At 44.3% G+C, this 26,798-nt stretch overlaps 1 protein-coding gene across 4 annotated transcripts in view; it reads left to right on the top strand.

The window, feature by feature from the left end:
• Positions 1–26,798, top strand: part of RGS12 (regulator of G protein signaling 12) — a 169,659-nt gene that overhangs the window by 64,249 nt on the left and 78,612 nt on the right. Inside the window, exon 1 of one of the 4 annotated variants that reach the window (XM_073647590.1) lies at positions 7,047–7,257. The exons of 2 other annotated variants lie outside the window; for them this stretch is intronic. In XM_073647590.1, coding sequence (XP_073503691.1) covers positions 7,192–7,257 — 66 coding nt within the window. In that variant the 5' untranslated portion in view covers positions 7,047–7,191. Of the gene's footprint in view, positions 1–7,046; positions 7,258–20,328; positions 20,512–26,798 lie in introns of those variants that run through there. One more of the 4 variants, XM_073647598.1, reaches the window with a different exon arrangement.

The raw sequence follows: 26,798 nt of genomic DNA on the forward strand, positions 1-26,798 counted from the left end.
CTGATTTAAAAAATTCCCATCATGATGAATCACCCCCTGGAGTGTTGTCCTGTATACGTCTGGATGCTTCGGTTTCGGATGTGTACTGCTAATTTTATTATAAAGCACAGAGAGTCTAGGGCCCTTGATATGTAATTTCTGCATGTTATTTCCTATGGAGGCAGGTGAAGCAAGTGTCTGTTGGGGGGGACAGCAAAAAGAAATAATGGTGCATGAGATTAAGGGTGTGTATACAAAAACATACAATACATACACAATACAGGGCTATGTGTGACTATGGATCTCCTTGTGTTCCTGCAATGCTGCATGCCTGCAGGAGGTCACAGGTCACAGGCTGACCTGCACCCCCTGCTGATTGCTTTTCATACATGTTGAATTGAATAAATCAGGGAAGTTTTCCTTTTCTCTTTTTTTTTGCTTTCCTAGTTTAGGATTTGGTGCACTGTCTGAGACCTCTAGCTTAATTCCGGAACCCAAAGTTTAAAGTTTATTTTTCTTTAAAGGGAACCTTTCAGTCTTTATGCTGGCCAAACCAAGGGGAGAATAAAATATAGACAAGGCTCCCTCATTACAGAATGCTACTCCTGATAGCTTAAAAGCGTTGTCCAATTTTGGGGACTTTTTTTTTTTTTTAAATGCATTTGAGGCTAAAAAATATTTTTTGAAATTGGGTTTCATTAAAAATTTTGCACTGTTTGGCTTTTACAGGCTCTTTTGACCCCTATTCATTAGGACAATGAAAGTTGGGCCGAATTCATTAGGAGGGACTCGCATCTTCTTTGTAGTGTGCACCTCACCAGTAGTATTACTGGAGTAACTTTTACGCTGTGGTCATAAATCAGCTGAGGGATCAGAAAAAGACAGAGAGTTTATAATTCTTTTACCTATCAGGCTCACTGACAGATTCTCAGTTAACTAATTTTGCTTTTAGCAAAAGACAGTGCAATACAGAGGCTATAACAGGCAAACTGTGCCAGAGACAAATGGTTTCCAGTATGGGGAGCAGGATGTGTGAGGAGACAGTATGGGGAGAGGGATCTGTGAAGAGACAGTACGGGAAGGGGGAAAATGTGTGAGGAGACAGTATGAGAAGGTGGGATATGTGTGAGGAGAGAGTATGGGAAGGGGGGAAATGTGTGAGGAGACAGTATGAGAAGGGGGAAATGTGTGAGGAGACAGTATGGGAAGGGGAGAAATTTGTGAGGAGACAGTATGGGAAGGGGAGAAATGTGTGAGGAGATAGTATGGGAAACGGGGGAAATGTATGGGGAGTGTGTGGAAATGTGAGGAGACTATATGGAGGGGGAGTGTCTGGAATGTATCATGAGACAGTATGGTGAAAAATGGGAATCCGTGAGGAGACTGTATGGTAAGGTAGAGAATTTGTGAAAATGTTTAAGTTCTGTGTAAGAAAATCTAGTTATTAAAAAAATATATATATTATATATATATGTGTGTGTGTGTGTATATATGTATTGATAGATTAGGATCAACACGGGACCACAACAGCCTTTTGACAGTGAATATATTCCAGTGAATTCTTATTTATTTTTAACTCTTTGATTTAATTCAGACACAGAAAGATCTTTGTCCTAATACCTGTTGGATATAAAAATAAAATAAAACTAGAATAAACTCAGTGGGAGTCATTTATCAAAGCTGCCTTAAATAAAAACTGTTGTTGTTGCCCATAGCAACCATTCAGAACTTAGGTTTAAAATTTTAAACAGCTATAGTACAATGAAATCTGCGCTGTGATTGGTTGTTACAGGGAACAAAGTTTATTTTTCAGACAGGCCTGATAAATCAGCCCAGAATTAAGGTATCACAATGTACAGAAATGAGGTGACAGATTCAGCTCTGCTACATGAGGACCATGTTTATACCCTTGTTACGTAATGGAAGATACACATGTAATCCTAATGATTTGCTGCTCAGCTCTTTTTACACTAGAGGATATTTTCCCCTTTAGTGTCTTGGGTGCGTCTCTTGCTTCCCTTCTCGATCCTGACATATTTATGAAGTCACTTTGTAAGAATGCTTTCCGGATGAGACTCGCTGAGATAAGCTCTCGTAGTAACAGAACTGAACAAGTCTTTTCAGATTTCTCTTCAAAAAATATAAAAATCCTATTTTTCTGCCTGTTATTGTGCTCGAGGTCTCTACCACCACTATGGGTGTCTACTAGCCTGGACAGGTAAAGGGTGTATATTACCCATCACAGCCAATCAGCAGTTCAGAGTATAATAGCCGTGATCTGATTGGTTACTATGGCCAATTTCTCTCGTTTTGGCCATTACTAGTTCTTGTATATAAGGCTTGAAATGGGTTGTCCAGGCTTGGGGTACAAGTCTACGTGACTGCAGACTTGAAACCCCACAGCGCGCAAAGTGCATGCTGTCAGGACTCTCCGGCGCCAGGAGTGGGCAGTCATGTGACTGCAAGTTTATGATTTGCTCACTCCCAGACACATTCCGAGTAGACGTTTCTGACCTCACTCAATTCACTTGTATTGTGCGAGGCTGTGCATATCTGGTCCCCACGAGGCCGCATATACAGTACAGACCAAAAGTTTCGACACACCTTCTCATTTAAAGACTTTTCTGTATTTTCATGACTTTGAAAATTGTACATTCACACTGAAGGCATCAAAACTATGAATTAACACGTGTGGAATTATATACTTAACAAAAAAGTGTGAAACAACTGAAAATATGTCTTATATTCTAGGTTCTTCAAAGTAGCCACCTTTTGCTTTGATGACTGCTTTGCACACTCTTGGCATTCTCTTGATGAGCTTCAAGAGGTAGTCACCAGAAATGGCCTTCCAACAATCTTGAAGGAGTTCCCAGAGATGCTTAGCACTTGTTGGCCCTTTTGCCTTCACTCTGCGGTCCAGCTCACCCCAAACCCTCTCGATTGGGTTCAGGTCTGGTGACTGTGGAGGCCAGGTCATCTGGCGTAGCACCCCATCACTCTCCTTCTTGGTAAAATAGCCCTTACACAGCCTGGAGGTGTGTTTGGGGTCATTGTCCTGTTGAAAAATAAATGATGGTCCAAGTAAACGCAAACCGGATGGAATAGCATGCCGCTGTAAGATACTGTGGTAACCATGCTGGTTCAGTATGCCTTCAATTTTGAATAAATCCCCAACAGTGTCACCAGCAAAGCACCCCCACACCATCACACCTCCTCCTCCATGCTTCACGGTGGGAAACAGGCATGTAGAGTCCATCCGTTCACCTTTTCTGCGTCGCACAAAGACACGGTGGTTGGAACCAAAGATCTCAAATTTGGACTCATCAGACCAAAGCACAGATTTCCACTGGTCTAATGTCCATTCCTTGTGTTCTTTAGCCCAAACAAGTCTCTTCTGCTTGTTGCCTGTCCTTAGCAGTGGTTTCCTAGCAGCTATTTTACCATGAAGGCCTGCTGCACAAAGTCTCCTCTTAACAGTTGTTGTAGAGATGTGTCTGCTGCTAGAACTCTGTGTGGCATTGACCTGGTCTCTAATCTGAGCTGCTGTTAACCTGAGATTTCTGAGGCTGGTGACTCGGATAAACTTATCCTCAGAATCAAAAGTGACTCTTGGTCTTCCTTTCCTGGGGCGGTCCTCATGTGAGCCAGTTTCTTTGTAGCTCTTGATGGTTTTTGCAACTGCACTTGGGGACACTTTCAAAGTTTTCCCAATTTTTCGCACTGACTGACCTTCATTTCTTAAAGTAATGATGGCCACTCGTTTTTCTTTACTTAGCTGCTTTTTTCTTGCCATAATACAAATTCTAACAGTCTATTCAGTAGGACTATCAGCTGTGTATCCACCAGACTTCTGCACAACACAACTGATGGTCCCAACCCCATTTATAAGGCAAGAAATCCCACTTATTAAACCTGACAGGGCACACCTGTGAAGTGAAAACCATTTCTGGTGACTACCTCTTGAAGCTCATCAAGAGAATGCCAAGAGTGTGCAAAGCAGTCATCAAAGCAAAAGGTGGCTACTTTGAAGAACCTAGAATATAAGACATATTTTCAGTTGTTTCACACTTTTTTCTTAAGTATATAATTCCACATGTGTTAATTCATAGTTTTGATGCCTTCAGTGTGAATGTACAATTTTCATAGTCATGAAAATACAGAAAAATCTTTAAATGAGAAGGTGTGTCCAAACTTTTGGTCTGTACTGTATGCAAACTACATACTTGTGGTCATGCGCCCGCTCCCTCTGGTGCCGGTACCGGAGAATCCTGACTGTACCCACCGTGAGAATTCACAAGTCTGCAGTCACATAGAGTGTCTGCAGACTTGTACCCCATTTTTGCAGTAGCCAACTCTTTTTTTTTTTATTCCATATATAACATTGTGACAGCTTCCAAACAGGCTGAAGAATGGTCGGGTCACTTATTTTAGCTGCTTCATGACTTTCGAGTTAAAAGCAGTAACAAAAGACTTTACATGTGCACAGCAAGTCGTTTTGACATTGCAGTGCATATGTTCATTCTTTTTTATACTTGATGATTTTTTAGTGCTTTTTTTTTTAGGTAGGTTTCAGGCGGAATCTGCCTGAAAAAGACGTCACATGCAGCGTATTTTTCTGCAGCCAAAACCTGCTCTCATAGCAGTAAAAATGAGTTCAAAACGCCTTTTTTTTTTTTTTTTTTATTACTTGTGTGTTCTGTCTACAGTACATTTGTTTAGCAAAGTTGGTTTGAATCACCAAAAACCGCAGCAAAAAAACCTGCAAAGAAGGTGTAAAAGGGTGCAACATGGTACTGTGATAGTCGCATGTATTAAGATACCATTGGATCCTGGCCCCACGCTCCTGTCTGACATTCAGCTGATCACTGTTTCAGAAACCCTCCTTTGTTTTTGTAGCTGGGGGAATCAACAAGCCCTCGTGGCAGCGGCTGGAACGTGACTTTCTGGAACGTGAGCGGGCAAAAGATGCAACAAATTTGTTCCTTTTAATGTATTTGTCACCTTGTATGCTAGCGGGGTCTGGCTTAAAGGTGTATTCCACTCTTTTTTTTTTTGCATCTGGCCGGTATTGTGTACCTATCCTATTTAATGAATGGGTCTGGTGCCAGATTTCTTGTTGCTCCTCTGTCTAAGGCTCTGTGCACCTGGCGTCTTTTTTAGACGCAGACGAGCCTGCCGAGTTTTCCAAGACTAAATTGATTCAGAAAAAACGGTAATATTTCTGAATTTTCTTCATTGCCGTTTTTCCATGACTCCGCCACTGGCGTCTTTCTTTGCAAATTAAACTTTAAATAACTTCTAAACAGAAGCCGTCCCAAAAATGAACTTGCTCCTTTTTAACCGTTTCCTAGCTTTCAAAGCCTGAGCCGGTTCAAAGTTGTGAAAAGGGACAGTAAATGTGCACAGCAAGTCGTTTTTACATTGCTGTTCATTCTTCGTAGCACTTTTTCAGGTAGGTTCCAGGTGAAATCCACCTACAAAGACGTTGGGTACACTAACCCTACGGCTATGTTCACACAATGGTACTATACGGTCTGTGTACGGAAACACTGTGCAGCTAATTTTTATGCTGCGTGACACAGGTTGGGCAGCCTAAGATTGCTCTGTGCTGCTGTTGCTGCAGTGCAGAGTATCGCAGAAGAATAGGGTTGCGTTGCGACCAGCAAGCTACTGAAACTGACAAGCAAGTCACAAAACAATCCAACAGATGCTGACATTTTGCGAGTTGCTTGCCGCGGGTCACAATGTATCTCCATTCACTTGCATTATGCTGCACTGAGTGATCTTTGCCTGTGTGACCTGTGTTGAGGCTAAAATCGCCCTATAGTCCCAATCTTAAAGGGGTTGTCCGGCCTTTGGGTACAAGTCTGTATTCACACTGTGACTTCAGACTTGTGAATCCGTCAGGATGCTTCGGTGCTGGGAGCGCAAGTATGTAATTTGCATACACGCGGTCACATGCCGACTAGACGTGCGGAGTCGCTCAATACAAGTGAATTGAGTGAGGCCAGAAATGTCTAGTTGGAACGTGGCCGGGAGTATGCAAATCATATACTTGCGGTCTCATGACCAAGAGCTCCCGATGCTGGAATCGGAGAATCCTGACAGCACGCACTGTGCGTACAGTGTGAGGATTTACAAGTCTGCAGTCACATAGGGTACCCCAAGCCTGGACAACCTCTGCAAGCTGGCCATAAACATTAGATGGCTGTTGGCTGAACGATGCTGCGGGCGATCGTTTTGCAGACAGCAATCTCTCCCAAACACAGGGATGTGAGCGCTCCAGTGCTCCCTGCGAGAAATCCTCCGACCGGCACATTGGCCGGCAGCTTATCTCTGGGCGAACAATGCGATTGTCAGTCTGAAATTGTGACATAAGGGAAAGCGCGGCATGTGGATGAGATTAAAGCAAAATGTATTGTAAAAACGCTGCGTAAAAATCCTCACCAAATCAGTGATGAATGAACCGAGGAAAACATCGGCGTTCTGAGCGGTGGATTCAGCTTTTCTTTTTCAGATGCATTTCCCTTTTGGGATATAACCGTATCCAATACTGCTCCTCATGACTGATAACCTCATGACCGCCGCATGTAAAACGTAACTAATTCCCTCCAATTGCCGTAATGAAAGAAGCGCTTTTGGTCATTACGACTTCTTACCAATTCCACATAATCTCGGTGACGCACGAGGAGCGGCAGCACAGATCCTGCACCCCCGCCTGCTGACTCTTAGAAATTGCAGGCAGCTTCCGATTTATTCCTAATTATGAACTTTTTTAGGAAGGTGGAGAGTTCAAATTTAGCTTCTACTTTTACCGCGGATTGTAATATTTAGGATTATAATGATGACGCTGATGAGTGTTCTTACTCCCCACTAATCTCAGCCCTTGCACTGGTGAAGGCGGCTGGAAACCTGATGTATGGAAGGGGGCGGAATGAGTACAATGGCTAAAAATATCAGAACAAAGGCTGCACCTTGGTTTTTTTTTTTCTCTAAAAAGAGGATCCTTTGAATGGTTGTCAGCGATTGTCCTGTTCTGTAAGGGGGGAAGGCTGGAGTGTTTAACATGGGCGGAGATAGGAAAGGGGGGAGAGACAGAGAGAGAGAGGTGCTGGCTGAGCCAGGCTGCATTTCACAGTGCTGAACTGATGTAGCAACTAGATCATCTGGATACAAGCTGCAACCTAGAATAGGGGGGCTGTGCTGACCACCATGAAAGAGACCTTCATTGAGGACCTGCTGGGCATTGAGGACACCCTAAACACCAGCCGCTTATCGGTGAGTGGCAGCAAGACACACTCCTTATTGTCTTGTGCCTATGCCAGCTATATACTGCCTGACCCTGCTCCTTAAAGGAATCCTTTATTCTCCCCACCAGACTTAATTGTGCTCTGCAGACCTGGATTATTATTTTTTTTTTTTTTCAGCAAAAAAATAAAAAAATATGGCAAATCCAGCTCTGCAACATTGTAAACTTTTAAAGTTTACAAACTTTCACTGCCCAAACTGAAACTTTTTTTTTTTTTTTTGTAAGCTGTTTTACGTACAGTAAGAGGCACGGGGTGTAGATGTGAGTTTGTTTTCATACATGGAGGGGGGTGGTGGAGGACTCCCTGTAAGGAATAAAATGCAGCTTTTGTTGAGAATTGCTCTTTCCAGCCCGGGCCACATCTGTGCGTAGACATGTAATTAAATTGTCTGTCTCTTAAAAAAAAAAAAAAAAAAAGGAAAAAAAAAAAGCTCATTAATTAGCAAGTTGCAGGCAGTGTTGGTGTCGGAGCAGCATGGGGCAGCGCAGAGCTGGATTTGTCACGCCGGGTTTCTTTTAGGGTTTTTCAGGACATTATGGAATAATCTTATAACCTGACCCTATGGAGGGCTGCGATCCACAAGATACATATAGCCAGATTAACACGTAGCTTTCTAGCCCAAAAGAAACCCCCCATCAAAGTATTTTCAATCTGGTATTTTATGTGCGCTGTGGAATATGTTGGTTCTATAGAAATTAATAAAACAAATCCATTTGTCCAGCAGGAATGGAGTTAAATTTTACTACTGGTTTATGACATGATTTTTTTTTTTTTTATTGCATTTGATGCTTTTTAAGATTTCTATCTTTGTTGCTGTGGTATATACAAGTAGATGGATATTTTCCTTTTTATGAAGTGGATCGTTGTTTTATTGGTCTTGCATTTTCTGGGAGTGTATGTATGTATGTATGTATCCCCATGGAGCATTGCCCATAAGATGCTGTACACAGCCAGTCCCTTTCCCACGTGCTGCGCCATTTTCGTCAATGTTACCCAGCTTTGTACGCAATATGGAGCACTCAATAAAATAGTTTTTGGTAAAGTTTTGACGCTAACCTGTACAGACATGCGTCAAGTTTTTGGTCTGAAAAACTGTTATATCCTTATTGATGGATGCCTATCATATTAGTGATGTGGCCCTTCTTGGTTGGAAAAAAAAATGGGCTTAAGGGCTCGTGCTATCCGTGGTTTTGACGGATCACACTCTTACCCATACTGTATGGGGCTGTGCACACTTCCGATTTTTTTTTTTTTTTGATTTATTTTTTTATTTCACTTGGACAGGGTGGTCTGAGTAAAAAAACGATCGTAGCATGCACGTTTTGCCTCCAAGAAACAGATGGCACTTGCCCATTCATGACTATGTGTCCGGGAAAAAAAATCTGACTGCACTCTGAGTCACCCTAGTGCGGTGTGATTTTCAAAGACTCACGTAATGGAGAAGGTGGAAAAACATTTTTTTTCGACTCTGATCCGCATAATCGAACAGATTTCCTCAGATGGACAGAAAACGGTCCTGTGAACCAAATCTAAGGATCGTTGACACTGAGCAACCCGTGACTGTAAAGGAGCCAATTGGCTATGTAAAAGGTTGATGGTTTAATAGTCTGTTTTGACAGGCTGACCCCCTACCATTAAAATTTTGCATGGTCAGTATTTTTTCTCAGGAGTGGGAGCCAAAACCAGGAGTGGGTGATAAATGCAGAATTGGTGACTTGTTTCTATTATACCTTTTCTCTGATTGTTCCTCACCTGGTTTTGGCTCCCACTCCTGAGAAAAATTACTGACCGAATACTGATAGTGGGGCCGTGGCCTTAAATGCAGTAAAAAAAGAAAATGCCACTCCTGGCCCAAATCATCATTTGCGGGGTTTTTTTTTATTCACTTTTCTATTTTTTTTTTTTTTTTGTCCTGTGGCATTCATTGTCGTTTTTGCCCCAAATTCTTCAATATGGCACACGTGGCTCGTGAAGATTGCCTTTTTTGTCTTTAAACCTTCTTGCAACTACTTTAGTGCCAAAAGTCAGACATTTTGATTGAATTTTTGTATTTAGTCCTAGATAAAATCGATCCGGCGGTGGGGGACGGACTGATGTAAATTTGCACACAAAAAATTGTTGCGACTTTTTAAAAAGTGGCAACTGATGAATAAGCCGAAAATATCAGGAAACCCCACCCACAATGGTGAAAAAACATCCTCACTGCCCCTCCAAACAATCAAATGGATAACATACTTTAAAAGAATAAGGTGCAACTTAAACGCCAAAAACTAGACAAAAAAATGAAATGATGATTCGGTGCCTTTTGTCTGAAGGAGCCACATCTCTAGTAGCGCATTGTATTGGGCCAATTTTTTCCTCAGTGTGCTTGGGCCCCCTTATAGCCTGCAGGACAATGAACGCCGACCCTAAGGCTTCATGGCTGTAAATTATGTCATGATCGCATGTATGCCGTGCGATATTATGGCTCGCCCCCCCCCCTTGTGTGTGCCGTGGGATATTATGGGGCCCCCCACTTGTGTGTGCCGTGGGATATTATGGGGCCCCCCACTTGTGTGTGCCGTGGGATATTATGGGGCCCCCCACTTGTGTGTGCCGTGGGATATTATGGGGCCCCCCACTTGTGTGTGCCGTGGGATATTATGGGGCCCCCCACTTGTGTGTGCCGTGGGATATTATGGGGCCCCCCCCTTGTGTGTGCCGTGGGATATTATGGGGCCCCCCCCTTGTGTGTGCCGTGGGATATTATGGGGCCCCCCCCCTTGTGTGTGCCATGAGATATTATGTGTGTGCCGTGGGATATTATGGGGCCCCCCCTTGTGTGTGCCGTGGGATATTATGGGGCCCCCCCCTTGTGTGTGCCGTGGGATATTATGGGGCCCCCCCTTGTGTGTGCCATGGGATATTATGTGTGTGCCGTGGGATATTATGGGGCCCCCCCTTGTGTGTGCCGTGGGATATTATGGGGCCCCCCCCTTGTGTGTGCCGTGGGATATTATGGGGCCCCCCCCTTGTGTGTGCCGTGGGATATTATGGGGCCCCCCCCTTGTGTGTGCCGTGGGATATTATGGGGCCCCCCTCTTGTGTGTGCCGTGGGATATTATGGGCCCCCCCTTGTGTGTGCCGTGGGATATTATGGGGCCCCCTCCCCTTGTGTGTGCCGTGGGATATTATGGGTTTCCCCCCGCTTAGGGTGATGCTATATGCTGGTACGAAATCTGATAGCGCAGCGACGGCACAGTCCAATGATACCTGCCACGGTTATTGCCATGGATCGTCTCCAAAATTGATCATAGTCCAACAACTCTCATCCACATTCCACCACCGGTCAGACTTTTTTTTTTTTTTTTTTCCCTGCAACTGCTTTCTTTAGTCGGACATCCAGGAAGGGACGAGTAAAAATCCAATTTCTACAGTCCCTGTTTTAATCTTTGGCTGACATCAGAGAACTGTCTGGCAGTTCATATTATCAGCTGATCCTATCTTAATCGGCAGAGGGCTGTCTAGACTGGATACAAACGCTCAGCTGTGAGAAGAAGGCTGCATTAAGTGTCCGCCAATCGGTTACATGTCTGTCAATCGATGCTTTGGACTGGCCGACCGCACTTCCCATGTGCACAGAACGATCATTCATGATTATCCTGTGACCACAATCCTCATTATTTTCAGCTGCCGAGAACAATGATTTTTTAGCCGGCTTAAAAAAACCAAACATTTTACCTGATGACTTTGCTCGTTTGTCGAGTAATCGACAGGTCTATTCTAGAAACAAGCATTCCTGGGGATGTTGCCTTCCGATTATCGGCCAGGGTGAAAGCCTAAAGGTGCAATGTTCACACGTTGTGCTTTTGCAGTATTTTTTAATGCAAATTTAAAGCTGCGTTTTTACAGTACCAGCAAAAACTGAGAGATCAGAAATCTCATGCACACAGTTTTTTTTTTGTTTTTATTTCCTGACTAAATTGGAAAACTGCTGCGTTTTTTTTTAAAACTGCAGCATGTCACTTCTTACAGCGTTTTTGCACCCATAGAAAGCAATAAATTAATTTTTGCTGCGGTTTTGGTGCAAAAAACTCAGGAACAGGCACTAAACTGTGTGTACCTGGAGAAGGAACAGGCACTAAACTGTGTGTACCTGGAGAAGGAGCAGGCACTAAACTGTGTGTACCTGGAGAAGGAGCAGGCACTAAACTGTGTGTACCTGGAGAAGGAGCAGGCACTAAACTGTGTGTACCTGGAGAAGGAGCAGGCACTAAACTGTGTGTACCTGGAGAAGGAGCAGGCACTAAACTGTGTGTACCTGGAGAAGGAGCAGGCACTAAACTGTGTGTACCTGGAGAAGGAACAGGCACTAAACTGTGTGTACCTGGAGAAGGAACAGGCACTAAACTGTGTGTACCTGGAGAAGGAGCAGGCACTAAACTGTGTGTACCTGGAGAAGGAGCAGGCACTAAACTGTGTGTACCTGGAGAAGGGGCAGGCACTAAACTGTGTGTACCTGGAGAAGGGGCAGGCACTAAACTGTGTGTACCTGGAGAAGGGGCAGGCACTAAACTGTGTGTACCTGGAGAAGGGGCAGGCACTAAACTGTGTGTACCTGGAGAAGGGGCAGGCACTAAACTGTGTGTACCTGGAGAAGGAGCAGGCACTAAACTGTGTGTACTGGAAAAACGCAGCAAAGCATTCTTTTTTTTTAAAGCAGCTTCTTTACTGCGAAGAGAAAAAAACACAGCAAAAACACAACGTGTGAGCAGAGCCTTAGACTTTGCAAATCCGCAGCAGTTTGCAATTAAAAAATATTTAAAAAAAACTCGCAAGACTGGTTTCTTTGGAGAGTTTGCAGTGTATCAGTTCCATGTACATATAGGCCCCGATTCATTATTGCCTTTGCATTTTTTTTTTGTTTAGTTATGGGTGTTTTGCACCTTTTTTTTTGTTAGCATCCAAGGCCACGTTCACACGTTCAGTATTAAGTGGTGACGTGTTTCTATTATACTTTTCCTCTGATTGTTCCACTCCTGGTTTTGTCTTTCTGTAAAATACTGACTGAATACTGAACGTGTGAACGTGGCCTTATTCATTATTCTATTTTCACCTTTAAGTATATCTTCTATATGCTTGCCTGTCTTGAGACTTCAAAATGTTGAAGGGTAGAACAAAGTAGGTTGTAGACCGCTGTTCTAGGACTCGATGTCCAAGGACAGAAGAGCTTCCAATCATGTCTCCATGAGACTGCAGCAGGACATTGCGCTGGGAGCATTCATCATGGGGTAACTGTACTTTCAGCGTCGGGTAGGACATGTTGTATGTGTCCCTCAGTGAGTCGGACTTACTGACATGACTGTGCCGGCAGGTTTGTGCCTCCGTCCTCACGTTGTCACTTGGCATGCTTTCCCCATGACTGGCCTGTACTACTTATATATGGAGAATCCCAGGTGTTGGCTCAGTCACAGGATCACAGGCCTGTAAACACATGCCGAACACTGCAGAAGCCTCCAGCTGTGCTCCTCCTCATCCCTGGTCTGGTCCTGGAGCAGAGTCTTCACCTCGCCATCTTCTCCAGGCCTGGGGCCCATGACTGCCCGACCTAATACTGGGATTATAGGTGTCACTGGTCGTCCGCAATGTCTGATCTCCGTATCGCCTGTCTCATGAAGATGACATGGAGAAGGAGAATTCCTTTTCCTCTGGATGAGCAGGTAATGATTTTTACATTCTGGGGGGTCCCATGATATAGCGTGATACAAGATTGGTTAAGTATCAGGAAATATTTACATGGAATTTTTTTGTCAAAGATTTTTCTGACTGAAAAATCCACTTTTAAACAAAAATAAAATTGCTGTTTTCTGACGCTGTTTTTGTGCATGTGGCACTTTTTCCCCCTGAATCAAATTTGGAGCAGAAATTCTCCAGGAATTGACATGTTACTTTCCCCCCCTCATTGAAATGAATAGGAGGCCATTATCACATGGTGTTCGCGTTGCAACTTTTGCCACACTCTTTTCAGAGACAACAAAAAAGTAAGTGAAGCAGTTTTTAATACGTATTTTGGAGCAAAATCCGGCAGCTTTGCTGTTGTTCGTGCGGCGGATCCATTGTCGGCGTCTTTCACTCTGTACAGCGATATATAGAGAGCAGACAGATTCCGGGCGGACACCGTCCGAAGAATGAGAATGTCCTTACTTTTAACCATTTCAAGGTTTCCGAACCTCGGAGCAGTTCAAAGAAGTGACATTGCTGCACACATGTTCCGTCCTATGTGCATAAGTCATTTCATGGGTGGCTTTTGCAGCACTTCTTCAGGTGGAGTCCTGAAGAAGGGAAAAAAAAAAAACACCCGCTCCATGCACCTAGCTAAGTTCACATGGAGTTTTTTGAAGAGCTTTTTGGAGAGAATGGCTATGTGCACACTGAGGAACCGATTCATCATAGCTTTACGCCAGTATTTCGGCGTAAAAAGCTTTGAAAAGTTGCATACCTTTGCGCTAAAATTATGCAACTCTTTTCGTTCTCGCACCATTTTCGCCCAGCTGAGCCAAAAGTGGATAGAGCTGGGATAGGAGCAGCCGACCGCTCGTCAAATTTATGGTGGCGTTTGTTATACCACAAATCTTACTCTAGCAGGGACTGGAGAAGGATTTGTGTACACCTCTTCATTAGGGATGAGCGGACCTGTGGAAATTCGGGTTCTAGTACCCAACCCAAACTTTGGAATAAAGTTCGGTTTCTGGTGCCAGAACTGTACCCAAACTTGAACCAGAACCCAAACCCTATAGAAGAGAATGGGGACCAGAAATTTTGAACTGCAAAATATTCCCTGTCTCTCCCTCTCTCCGAACATTGCAGCGGGTCTGTGTTCGGCGTTTAGCACCAGACATCAACTGTCCGGTATGAACCTCAAACTTTTAAGTTCCGTTTCGCTCATCTTTACTCTTCATGAATTAGGAGAGTCTGACTCCAGCACATCTCCTCATCAAGAACAGTGTGAACAACGCCGGTCTTGATGAATCAAGCCCTGAGCCTGTTTGCTGAGTTTTTGAAAAGGATTTGGACAGTTTCCGCTCCAAACAGACTGCATGAAACTCTGGGAAATCTCTTCCTGCTCATTTCTATGAGAAATCCACTTTGCTGTTTGATTTTTTTTTTTTTTTTTTTATAGCTTTAAATGACCTTGGAAAATACTTGCTAGAAAAAAACAAACAAAACATGCCACTTATTTTGAAGTGGATCCTGATGGAATCTTCTCAAATCTAGGCACCGTCCAATCATCAGGCTGCAAAAAACGCTTCAGGGGAAAAAAAAAAAAAAACCTTCAAAACCGCCTAAATGTGTGTCCACATGCAGCAGTACTGATACCATGGGTGAGAAAATCTATTTGTACATTCACCCCATATAATATTCATCTTCACCGCAGAATTTCTGCGTTGATTTTCGTGTAAATTTTAAAGCGTTTTTGAAAAGTTTGCACCAAAATGTAAGCCTTTTTTTTAGGCTTGGGTGCAATAAGATAGGTGGATTCCTGCATGTCGGTCAGCATTCACACTGGGATGAAACCATATCAGTACAGGACAACCATGAAGACAACCTTTCTGGCTCCATACAGTATGGTGGACGTTCACGCAGGCAAAAACAATATGTATTGTATAATCTGTCACTACCTAAGCAGATTTGGATGACATTGAGGCTCGTTGGTTTTAGAATCTATTTTCTATGTAATATATGGAGTGGAAATGTGAAAAGTCGTGTGTGGTCACCTGTAAACAGGCCTGTATGTCGGGAAGACGACGGCTGGCCGCTCACTTCTAGACCGTACGTACCATGAGGTTACCAATCCTGTGAGTGGGCATTGTACCTGGGTGCGGCCTTGTGTGTAGGAGGGTTTACCGGGACAGATTTCTGCCCACTTTATTTTAGGTTGAAACGACGCAAGCCAATAACTAATGTCCGCACGATTCTAAGACAAAACTAGTGCTGGTTAAAAGGTCCCCTCGTCGTTCGTTACGGTCGTTCTGTTCCCATACACGTTTCATCAGCAGATCCCCTCTGTACCCGAAACGCACTGCTGACATTGCTGATTTATATACCCACATAACGTATCCAGTCACAGTGATGGGGAACAAGGCTTCATAGGATTAGAAGTGTATTCCCACCGTGCCATAAATGTATGGTAGACTCGGGTCCCATTAACGCACAGAAAATACCATGGCGTAAAACGCGGTGAACAGGTTCAAGCGAATCCACCCTCACTCCCAGTCCATATCGTGGTGGAGCAGCTGCTAGACACCTCTTGTGGAGGGGAGTAATATATACGGCCATACGCATGTTTGTATGGCAGGCGGTTCTCTCCCCCGACTCCCCCATACACACAAGCTCCCTTCTTTTCAATGGGGAGAGGGGAGGAGGCCACTGCCGGACACTCATCTCCCCTGAAGACAAAAACAAGAGACGTTGAAATTCCGACTGCCCGATTCTTCGCTCTACCAGACATCATGAGTCGGGAGGTCCCAATATACATCGGATGGCCGGCCGGTGCCATCGAAATCATCAGTTTAGCCAATTCTAATGTGTATGGAGGCTTAAGACTGACAAATTAAAGTTGTTATTAATACCCTTGATGTCTGAGGGTATTGCATAGCCCCTGGTTAAATTCAATCTGTAACATGGACTTTGAACATCGCTGCTTCCCTTAGTGTTAGTCCCTAGAAATCTGCCCCCAGGCAGCATAATGTCTAACATAATTAGATACTTGCCCTTTTGTTCCCTACTGTTCCGGTGTCACCTTCACCTCTGTGTACCTGGGACCGCCCATAGACTGCATGTGACTGCTACAGCCAATCGCTGGCTTTTGCAGTCTTGTATACTACTGCGGCCAATGATTGGCTGCAGCGGTCACGTGGGGCATACGGGACATTGCTGCTGTAGCCAGGAGGGTGTCACTAATAGGCTCATTTACTTGCAGAATTGAAATGAGGAAGCAGAAATTGGTGAATTCGACCAACTTTTATCTGTGTATGGGGGCCCAAGGATAAATCTGGACGTCTCACTGCCATGAGTGAATGGAGCCTGAAGGGCCGGACATACATGATGGCCTTCCGCAAATGGCACTAGAGAGAGTTACATTTTTTACGAGGGGTTGATTCGTTGCATAGTTTTTGTCTAGGAGCCATTGGCTTGATTCCTACTAGCGGGGCGTCCACAAGGATAGTCCTCAGCTTCCCCGAAGTCTGCAACACTATTGGGCATCTACTTATATTCCGCCAAGGATGTGCTGTTTGCTGTGATCCCACATTATGGCCACTTGGCTTTCCAGGTGATGGTCCCCGGACTCTCGCCTTACTCATTTGCTCTATTACTTTGCCATCAGGGCCATATAATGATATTCTGCGTTCCTGTCTTGGTCCTATTAGTTAGAACTGTTCACACACTGACAGGATCTCCTTAGACTAATTATTTAGACAGATCCTATCTCCATGAACAGATCCATGAATGTTTGTCTATGCTAATAGCATTGTGTACTGTGGGGGGTTTTGTTTTGGTGGAAGCAGCATGGGGGGACACTGCCCTTTAATTAGCACAACACTCCAACACAATGGATGACTCTAGGGCGCTGGAGGAACAATTCCACACTTGCCATAATTTTCCCGAATGACAAAGAGGAGGCTGGCTTTGGATTAAGTGTATTGTGGCGTCATTTCTAATGTTTCTGTGACTATTACAGGAATTTGTGGACTTCCGTACCCATGATTTCCACCCTATATAATGAGACTGGCACCCCGCTGATGAAAGGAAAAAAACGGTTATTCTGATAGGTGACACATATATTTATTTAAACGGATTTTCTACACCGTATAGACATCTCTTCTCTGAATTTAATCCGCAAATGGGTGTCGTGAGATGTCTGGAAACCCTCACATAGCATGGATTTTGTATCCTGTGAATATCTGAGAATGAAATACTCCCTAAGGCTATGTTCACACATCATGGTTTTTTTCAGAGTCTATTTTCTGCAGCAAAACCTGATCTCTTGCCAGGAGGTTGTTCGGGATTTTTGCTGCTGTTTTCTTGCCTTTTTGGTGTGTTTTTTTTCAGCACCAAAAAGGTGCTAATCTCATTCTGGTTTAGGTGCAAAAAAACGCTGAAAACTTGACGCCTGCGTTTTTGGTGCTTTTACTTCCAATGAGTGAATTATTCCCCTGTTCGTTTTTGCCGTGGAAAAAAAAAAGCATTTTACAGTCGCCAGCAAAGTGAATGAGATTTCAGAAATATCACACGTTTTGCTTATTTTTTCCTTTTAGCATTTTGCAGTATTTTTCACCCATTTCAATGTTATTTATCTGCAGATATAGGATTAATCTGCAGGTTAATAGTGTTAGGAAGGTGCCTGGCTGCCGCCGGCTTTCAGTCATACAGGTGTGCCGTCGCGGATTTAGTCACCGATCACAGTGAGTGATGGGTGTAAGAACGCCGTGGCACTGACTGATAGCCGCTCTACATTGACACACTGCAAACTTGGCTGTCAATTAAAGTGCCAGTGTGTGGTGACTGTAGCCGTGCCGACACGCCTCTATGACTGAAAGCTGGCGGCTGCCTGGCAAAAATAAAGTTCATTTTCTCTAGGATGTCGCACTTTCAGAAATGCGTCAAAGCATCTCCATGACACTTTTTATCTGAAGATTAACCCCATATCTGTAGTTTAATAGTGTCATTCGACCTGACACGTTCTCTTTAAATTAAAAAAAAAAAAAAAGACCCTGGTGTTGGAGCTGCCGAAAAAACACCAATGAAGACGATTAAGGAAAAATACTGCCAGCGTTTTACTGAATCATCTTTGCCTTGGAAAACTCAGCGGGTACGCTGGGGTCTAAAGGAGGCCGGGTGGTGTGCACATACTTAGTGTGAACTCTACCTTGGGTCATGTACCGCTATATGTCATTTCTGAATTTTTGCCCAGTCTCCTGCAGCCATTGCTTTTCCCAAAAGAGGCAACTTCTCTTCCATGTGTAGTGACGGGCGAGAAAAATTGTCTGATGTTGGAAGATTTAAAGGCCTCCCAGACACCATTGGATGGAAGATGGCAGAACCTACCGATTTCTGTGGGATTGGCCGACCAAATGGGTGATGTAGGAGAGAAAAGGGTCAGGCTTTTTGTTTTCAGGAGAGAGAAGCTGCTGCCAAAGGAGTGTGGCAGTGGCTTTCTCTTTTCTCTGGCTCACAGTATATAAACGCTCAGCAGAATTGAGCACTCCTATGTATGGGAGATTCAGAAGAAAAAGTAGTCTGCCTGCCAGCTTTCTCCCCACCTTATGTACTCTTTAGTGTGCAAATTTTGTTGTGGAAATTTATGGGACTGAAAAATCGTTTCCGATCATCTGAATGGGACAGTTGTGGAACTTCAAAACTGTAAAAGGCGAGGAGATGGTTGGATGGATTCCAACATTCCTTCCGTGGAGGAAAAAAAAGTCCTGGGGGTGACCGTAGTTGTCTTTTTAAAGGAGACTTCTGAATTGATGTAAATAGTGATGTAAAGTTCTCTAACTTTTTTTCAAGATCACTGCTTGCTATTGTTGAATGATATCACTGCTGCTGATGTATTAAGCTCACAGAACATTTTTAGCCTGTATACAATTGTGTCCATTACTCAACTCTGCATCATACTACCTAAGTTTCCAACATCAGCGTTGGCAGCGTAAAAATGTACATGATATTGGGAAAGGAGACAGTAGGTTAGAGGAACTCTAATTTTATTAACGGCTTTTGGCTCGATCTCGACCCATGGCAACTTGATGTAGGAAGATCGATTTTTGTGCAAGCCAAGATAGGTCCACCAGGGTCTTCTCCACCATCATCTCAATAGTATCAAGCCATCTGGTTGCTGGTCTTCCTCTTCGCCTTGTTCCTTCTCTTCTTCCGACCATGATGTCTTTCTCCAGTGATTGCTATCTTCGTATGATGTGTCCAGAGTAGTCGTTGCTTGGTGATCCTTGCTTAGTCACATGTCTTGCTTGATTTGCTCCAAAATTGATTTGTTTGCTCTTCTTGCCATCCATGGTATTGATAACATCCTTCTCCAGCTCCACATTTTGAAGGCGTCAATTCTTCTTTTGTCTTGTTTCTTTATCGTCCAGGTTTCGCTTCCGTATGTTACCACAGAAAAGACCAAACGATGTTCGAGTCGTGTATTGCCAGTGAAATGTTCCTCGATTTGAAGTCCTTGTCCAGTGACTTCATTGCTGATTTGCCCATAGCTATTCACCTATTGACTTCTGGTGTCGTCGCTGCATCTTGAGAGATCATTAATCCGAGTAGGTTGAAGTCCTTTACAGCTTCCAGTTCATCGCCGTCCATCTCAGTGTCCCGGTCGTACCTGGCAGTAGTCAATATCGTTGTATTGAGTAGTAGACCCATGTTCGAGCTTTCCATCTTGACACTAATAAATTCTTCATTCTATCTACGCTTGTTGCTATCAATGTTGGATCATCTGCGTATTTAAGATTGTTGAAATTAAAGAATTGCTTGACGAATTATCAACTGTGTTCCAGTCCATGAAAGGCTCATTTGTGGGCAAGGTTGGTATAAATCAGTGTTTCCCAAACTCCATCCTCACGGCCCCCCACAGGTCATGTTTTCAGGATCTCCTTAGTATTGCACAGGTGATTGAAGTATCATCAAGGCATCAGGAATTCTCTCACCTGTGCAATACTAAGGAGATCCTGAAAACATGACCTGTGGGGGGGCCGTGAGGATGGGGTTTGGGAAACACTAGTATAAACCCTTGCCCCTTTTTTTTGCCCAGGACACTGAAAATTTGTCCCGGCTGGTGCTTAATTTTTTTGATAATCCTGGCAAATTTGAAACCGGAGGCATGTACCTCTTTTTGCCAAGGCTCAATTCTACGGGATTCGTTTGGATCCTCCATATATATTTGTGTTGTCCAATTACCTTTGCTGGAACTTCATGTTCCTACCTGTTTGCACACATGTCGGGGAACGGCCGTCCCCACAGCCGTCCTCACCAGACAGGGAAGTTTTCGATTCCCAGTTGCCAAAAGCGGTGAGTAATCGAGCAGTTGAGCAGAATTCCTCGGCGTGTAGAGACAGCGTACGGGGCCCCGTCCTTCCTGCCTCATCGTTATGGCCGTGCCCCGGAGAAACTCTCCTCTAACATGCCGCGATTGAAGAAAGGAATTTGGAGAAAACAGACCTTTAATATTTGTGATGACAAGGTGAGGGGCGAGCGTAAAACTTGTATGGGGGTGGGGGGGAGGGTTAGGGACACTTTCGTCACTTCAGACAGTCGCATAAATAGCAATTCCTCATTATAGATTCCTTTTCTCTACTATTGTTTTTACTTTCAATATTTGAGTTATCGTAGATATTTGTTTAGTTTAGACTCGGATAAAGGACCATAATTAAGGATTTCGTCATGTTCAGCAATGTAATAGGGCAGCCATAGATGTACGATGGGGGGTGGATCCGCTATGATACATGCTCATGGCACTGACTTCAGACTGAGGTATACATTTTTTTTTTTTTATTTTTATGCCATGTATTTGGTGAGTAAAATACGTAGCCGTTAACAGTATTAGCAATGACATGTTCTGCTATTTCATGTGCATGCTGTTTTTTGTTTTTTTTTCCAAGCATATTTTCAGCAGCGTTTTTGCAACCCTTTTCAAATGGGTGAAAAACGCTAGTAAAAACTTTTTTACTCATATAAAACTCTGTTTTTTGGCACAGAAAAAAAAACCGCTGCAAAAAAAAAGCCACATGTGAACATACCCTTATTGAATGCTGCGCCTGGCACCATATCTGGGTTTATATCTCCAAGAGTTGAGCTTGCAATGTGGCGCAGTGTCTATGCCCTGCCTTGTAGGCTCCTCGGACCGGGTCCTGTCATGTACATGAGCACTGGCTGTGCTGCTACTATAACTCCCAACATTCAAGGTTTCTCTGCTTACAAGGTGATCTGATGAAGATTCTCATTAGGTCCATCGGTTCCTTGTTGAATGCACACGCTCAGTTTTGTATGGAGCCGTAAAGGGGCTTGCTCACATGGTGCCTTCGTTTGCCTCGCGTTTTTAATGGGGTCTCTTCTCTTGCAGTTCATACAAGTTGATTAAAAAAAGTAGCATCAGTTTCCATCAGATGCAGATTTTAGGAAGCTATTTTTCCCTACAAATGTTGGCGTTGCCACAGATCTTCGAGCAAAGTCTAAAATGGTCAGCAAACTGGCAAAAATGGAATTTTCCATCGTAAATTGTGTCCATGTACTATCAATGATCGGCATGCTGGATCCTATTACTATATACGCCAACCCTCTAATTAGCTGGGATTTAATTGCTGTGTTGTATACATGGTAAATCGGCCTGTATAATCCCCAGTACTAATAATTTATACAATGTCTACACCACGGTGCTGGAGGAAGTCCTTAAAGGGGCTTTCCACCTCTTATATTTATATATCTACACTGCTCAAAAAAATAAAGGTAACCCTTATATTCTGTTATTTAACTCCAAGTAAATCAAACTTCTGTGAAATCAAACTGTCCACTTAGGAAGCAACACTGATTGACAATCAATTTCACATGCTGTTGTGTAAATGGAATAGACAATAGATGGAAATTATTGGCAATTATCAAGACACACTCAATAAAGGAGTGGTTCTGCAGGTGGGGACCACAGACCACATCTCAGTACCAATGCTTTCTGGCTGATGTTTGGTCACTTTTGAATGTTGGTTGTGCTTTCACACTTGTGGTAGCATGAGACAGACTCTACAACCCACATAAGTGGCTCATCCAGGATGGCACATCAATGCGAGCTGTGGCAAGGAGGTTTGCTGTGTCTGTCAGCGTAGTGTCCAGAGGCTGGAGGCGCTACCAGGAGACGTGGAGGGGGCCGTAGGAGGGCAACAACCCGGCAGCAGGACCGCTACCTCCGCCTTTGTGCAAGGAGGAACAGGTGACAGTCTGGGGACGCCGTGGAGAGCGATCTGCTGCCTGCAACATCCTTCAGCATGACCGGTTTGGCAGCTATTTGGTACCGAGATGAGATCCTCAGACCCCTTGAGACCATATGCTGGTGCGGTTGGCCCTGGGTTCCTCCTAATGCAGGACAATGCCAGACTTCATGTGGCTGGAGTGTGTCAGCAGTTCCTGCAAGATGAAGGCATTGAAGCTATGGACTGGCCCGCCCGTTCCCCAGACCTGAATCCGATTGAGCACATCTCGGACATCATGTCTCGCTCCATCCACCAACGTCACGTTGCCCCACAGACTGTCCAGGAGTTGGTGGATGCTTTAGTCCAGGTCTGGGAGGAGATCGCACAGGAGACCATCCGCAACCTCATCAGGAGCATGCCCAGGTGTTGTAGGGGGGTCATACAGGCACGTGGAGGCCACACACAATACTGAGCCTCATTTTGACTTGTTTTAAGGACATTACATCAAAGTTGGATCAGCCTGTAGTGTGTTTTTCCACTTTAATTTTGGGGTTGACTCCAAATCCAGGCCTCCATTGGTTAATAAATTTAATTTCCATTGATGATTTTTGTGTGATTTTGTTGTCAGCACATTCAACTTTGCACAGAACAAAGTATTCAATGAGAATATTTCATTCATTCAGATCTAGGATGTGTTATTTGAGTGTTCCCTTTATTTTTTTGAGCAGTGTATATATTTTAGGCTCTCCCATCAGGTCGTCAAACTGAGCTCCGTTAACTCACTCTGCAGCCAGCAATAGACAGTACAACATTTAGCCATAAATACATGCATATAAGTAACTAACTAGATGGTGGCCCGATTCAAACGCATCGGGTATTCTAGAATATGTATGCGGTACACCGGGCGCAGTTAGCAGAGCGGTGTTTAAATTTGGCGCCAATATCGCTGATTGGTCGCGGCCGGCGAATTGTATTAGTGAGGACCGGGGAGCGGCGCTGTCTGTGCGGGTACTTCCGCTGCGAGCAGCCGGGAGATGACCGGCTGCTCGCAGCAGAAGTATCCCGACTGGCGGCGCAGCTCCCTGGTCCTCCCTTCACACTTGCCGTTGGGAGATCAGCGGCCCTAGCCGCTGATCTCTCAACGGTAGCCGCATGGAGGTCGGGTTACTTCGGCTGCATCGCCGCTGACCTCTGTGCAGAGCGGTGTTTAAAGTTGGCGCCAATATCGCTGACTGCCGCGACCAGTCAGCAGAGCGGTGTTTAAACTTGGCGACCAATCAGTGTCGTATTATTGTGGGCCCGGGAGCGGCGCTGCGTGTGCGGGTACTTCCGCTGCAAGCAGCCCGGAGATGAGCGGCTGCTCGCAGCAGAAGCATCCCGACCGGCGGCGCCGCTCCCCGGTCCTCCCTTCACACTTACCGTCGGGAGATCAGCGGTCCTAGCCACTGATCTCCCGACTGTAGCCGCATGGAGGTCAGCAGCACCGCCGGTCGGGGTAGTTCTGCTGCGATCAGCCGGGAGATGACCGTCTGGCGCCGGTCATCTCCCGACTGCATCGCCGCTGACCGTGCGGCAGATGAGCCGCTAACGGCCGCCATCTTTTTTTTGAAATCACGCGTCGCTGATTGGCCGCGGCCGGACCAATCAGCGATGCGGGATTTCCTGGACAGAAAGACAGACAGACCGACAGACGGACGGGATAAGACAATTATATATATTAGATAATTGTCTCCAAAGCTGGACAGCCCCTTTTGATCTCCGACCTCTGAGCATGCCCTCATAACCGCAGGGTCTCCAGTGCAAGAACATAAGGGCCCTAGCTTATCTTGGTCAATGATTAATGTTATATAATACTACTGAAAACAAAAGGATTGGGCATGTTGAAATTCAACTGCCTGATCCTTCTATTGCCCGCCTTTTGACTTCAGGGGAGAGTCGGGAGGCCGCCAAATCATTACATATTTGCTCTTGAGTGGAGATCTAATGTGTAAGGCCAATTTTAGTGGGAAGCTGCATTTAAAGGGACGGTGGCCTATGTGGTATATGCCCTGTTTATGGTGATGGGTCCACTCTACCAGATCTTGAGGTTACTTTTCTGACAAATGTGTTTTCCATTTGACTTTGGCTTTTGTTTGGCCGACAGCTGCTGGTTCTGTAGCATGTGACGGCCCCACATAAAACACCAGCTCATGTATAAGTCATTACTTTGAGAGGCAGCCCACGTTTGGTTACTCATCTGCCACTAAACAAATGGCAGCAAATGGGGCCCAGGACCCTGCGAGGGTCCCAGGAGTCCACCCTGCCATTTTGGTATCACTGGGGTTAGCCTGTGTATTAAGGATGGTGGTCACACCTGAGGTGACAAATGGCGCCACATGCCTGTGACTTGCTGAAGAGGCTAACTATGTGTTTGATCCCTTAGCAGGGATGGGGCAGATGATGAATGCTGCCGTCCTCTCAGCCCAGTCATTTATACAGTGCACCATTCATCAAAGCCAATGATTTCCTCCGCACAGTAGGGACCGTAGGATTTTTTTTACAGGTCGCGAGGTCAAGAAATGAGCTCTGACGTCTTTGAAAACTCTTCGGTAATTCCTTAAATATATGTCTGGGGAAGCGTGGGCGGTTACCATTAGCGGATGGGTTAACACAGGATTTATTAAGCAAATCCACTCCAAAATTCGCATCGAAAACCACTTCACATTTATTTGAGGGTTTTTCTTTCCCACTGAGAATTTGAAAAACTTCGCTGTGCAAAAAAAAGCATTGGATTCTGCTCCAATCTTGGAAGGATGCAGAATGGCATGTGGTAAAAAAATCCATGCACATCTTCAAAGAATACTTAAGGAAAAGAAAAAAAAATCTGCAAAAAAAAAAACATTTTGCAATTGGGTTTAATTAAAAATGTGCATAGTTTGGCTTTTACGTTTTTTTTTTTTGTTTTCCCTGGCCATTTAATTTTCATGCGGTCCTAAATTGGCTGAGTGAAACAAGTAAGCATTACAAAATCTCCTGTTAGATCGAGCTTGCTGACTGATTCTCAGTTAACTCATTCTGCAGCTGGCAATAGATAGCTATGTCACATGGTTTGTCTTCTGTGTTGAACTCAAATACACGGGTGGAAAGCCTTTTAAGTGGATCCCTCTTGAAAAAGATTTTTTTTATTTTTTTTTCTCGACTACAAAATTGTTTGAATAAATTATAAGGATCCCATAGATGTTTTCCTCCCAGCTTTTACAGGAAAAAAAAAATCTATTTGTATTGTATGATATATATATTTTTTCAGTTTTTGTTTCTGGGAAAGCTGGGTGACCACCAATACATCTACTTGCCAACTCTCCTGAAACGTCTCTCAAGCTTGGAAAAAGAAGCGAGAGCTCCTGGACTCGGAGGAATATTTGGCGAGTTTGGTCTGAGTTTCCTCCGTTTTTTTTTTTTTTTCGGATGAGAAACCGTTCCTGATAAAAGCAGAGCACAGGGATGGCAGCCAAGTGATGTCCATCTTTTTTTTTTTATTTTTTTCTTATTATTTATGGATCAATAGACTTGCATTGGTGATTTTGATCCAGGGATTGGATGAAGATTGGACATGGCTCTGTCACTTTGTGTGGGCCACTTGGTTCGTAAAAGTATTTGGGCGTGCGAACAGCCCAAAAAACTATAATAGGCACGAGTTCTATCCGTGAAAAACACAGAACCTCGTACTTAAAAAAAAAAAAAAAAACCTGTTGTCTGAATGAGCCCTAAGAAAACATGGTGTAATCGCTATGGTGGGAGATTTATTTTTGCAGCTAATACTGTAGCTTCAGAGGGGATTTTAAAAGGTTGGCAAGTGTGAACCCTTTTGTTATGTACAGCACCATGGAGTCAATGGCGCTATATAAATAAATAATAATAATAAATAAAAGTGCGAAGTTAGTCCCTGCCAGGGTTCACTTATTTTTTTTTCGCCCTGAGGATAAAGTCCACTGTCCCTCCTTGCACAATCTGTTACAGCGCCCCCACCTGCCATGTTGCTTACATTGCTTGGTAGAGGGGCCCTTGGTCTCCCCCAGACATGAGCTCCTGGGGTGACCTCTCCCTCTGCTCTGATCTGTACTCCTCTGTGCTCCTCCAGTAGGATGGTGCCTAGATGCCAGGCTTGTGCCTACTCTGCCTGCTGCTTTTATAGTTCTGTGATTCAGAATCCCTTACCGAGGAGGGTATTTTCTCATTTTTTTTTGTTAGTATACTACTGTAATCTGTGAATCATACATCTGACTGTTTGATAATTGCACAATTAATCCTGCTCCTTGACTGCATAGGCATGAGCAAACAGGTCATGAGCGATCACCTGCGCCCTCGCAATAACCAAAAGTGAGTCCAATTTTAAAGGGGTAGTAAACAATCACATTCAGAGAGGATAGGTCATCAATGTCTGATCGGTCGGGGTCCAGCAGCCGGAAGCCCCGCCGATCAGCTGTTCTACTCATTCCTATTGATTTTAATAGGACGCGGATGTGTAGTACCCTGCAGCGGTCACTAGCAGAAGACGGCCAGCTGCGCAAGTGAGTACTTCTGACTGGCGCTC

The sequence above is a fragment of the Phyllobates terribilis genome, unplaced genomic scaffold (assembly GCF_046119375.1).
Source record: "Phyllobates terribilis strain yellow unplaced genomic scaffold, ASM4611937v1 Scaffold_1__5_contigs__length_1240528914, whole genome shotgun sequence".
NCBI classification, from domain to species: domain Eukaryota; kingdom Metazoa; phylum Chordata; class Amphibia; order Anura; family Dendrobatidae; genus Phyllobates; species Phyllobates terribilis.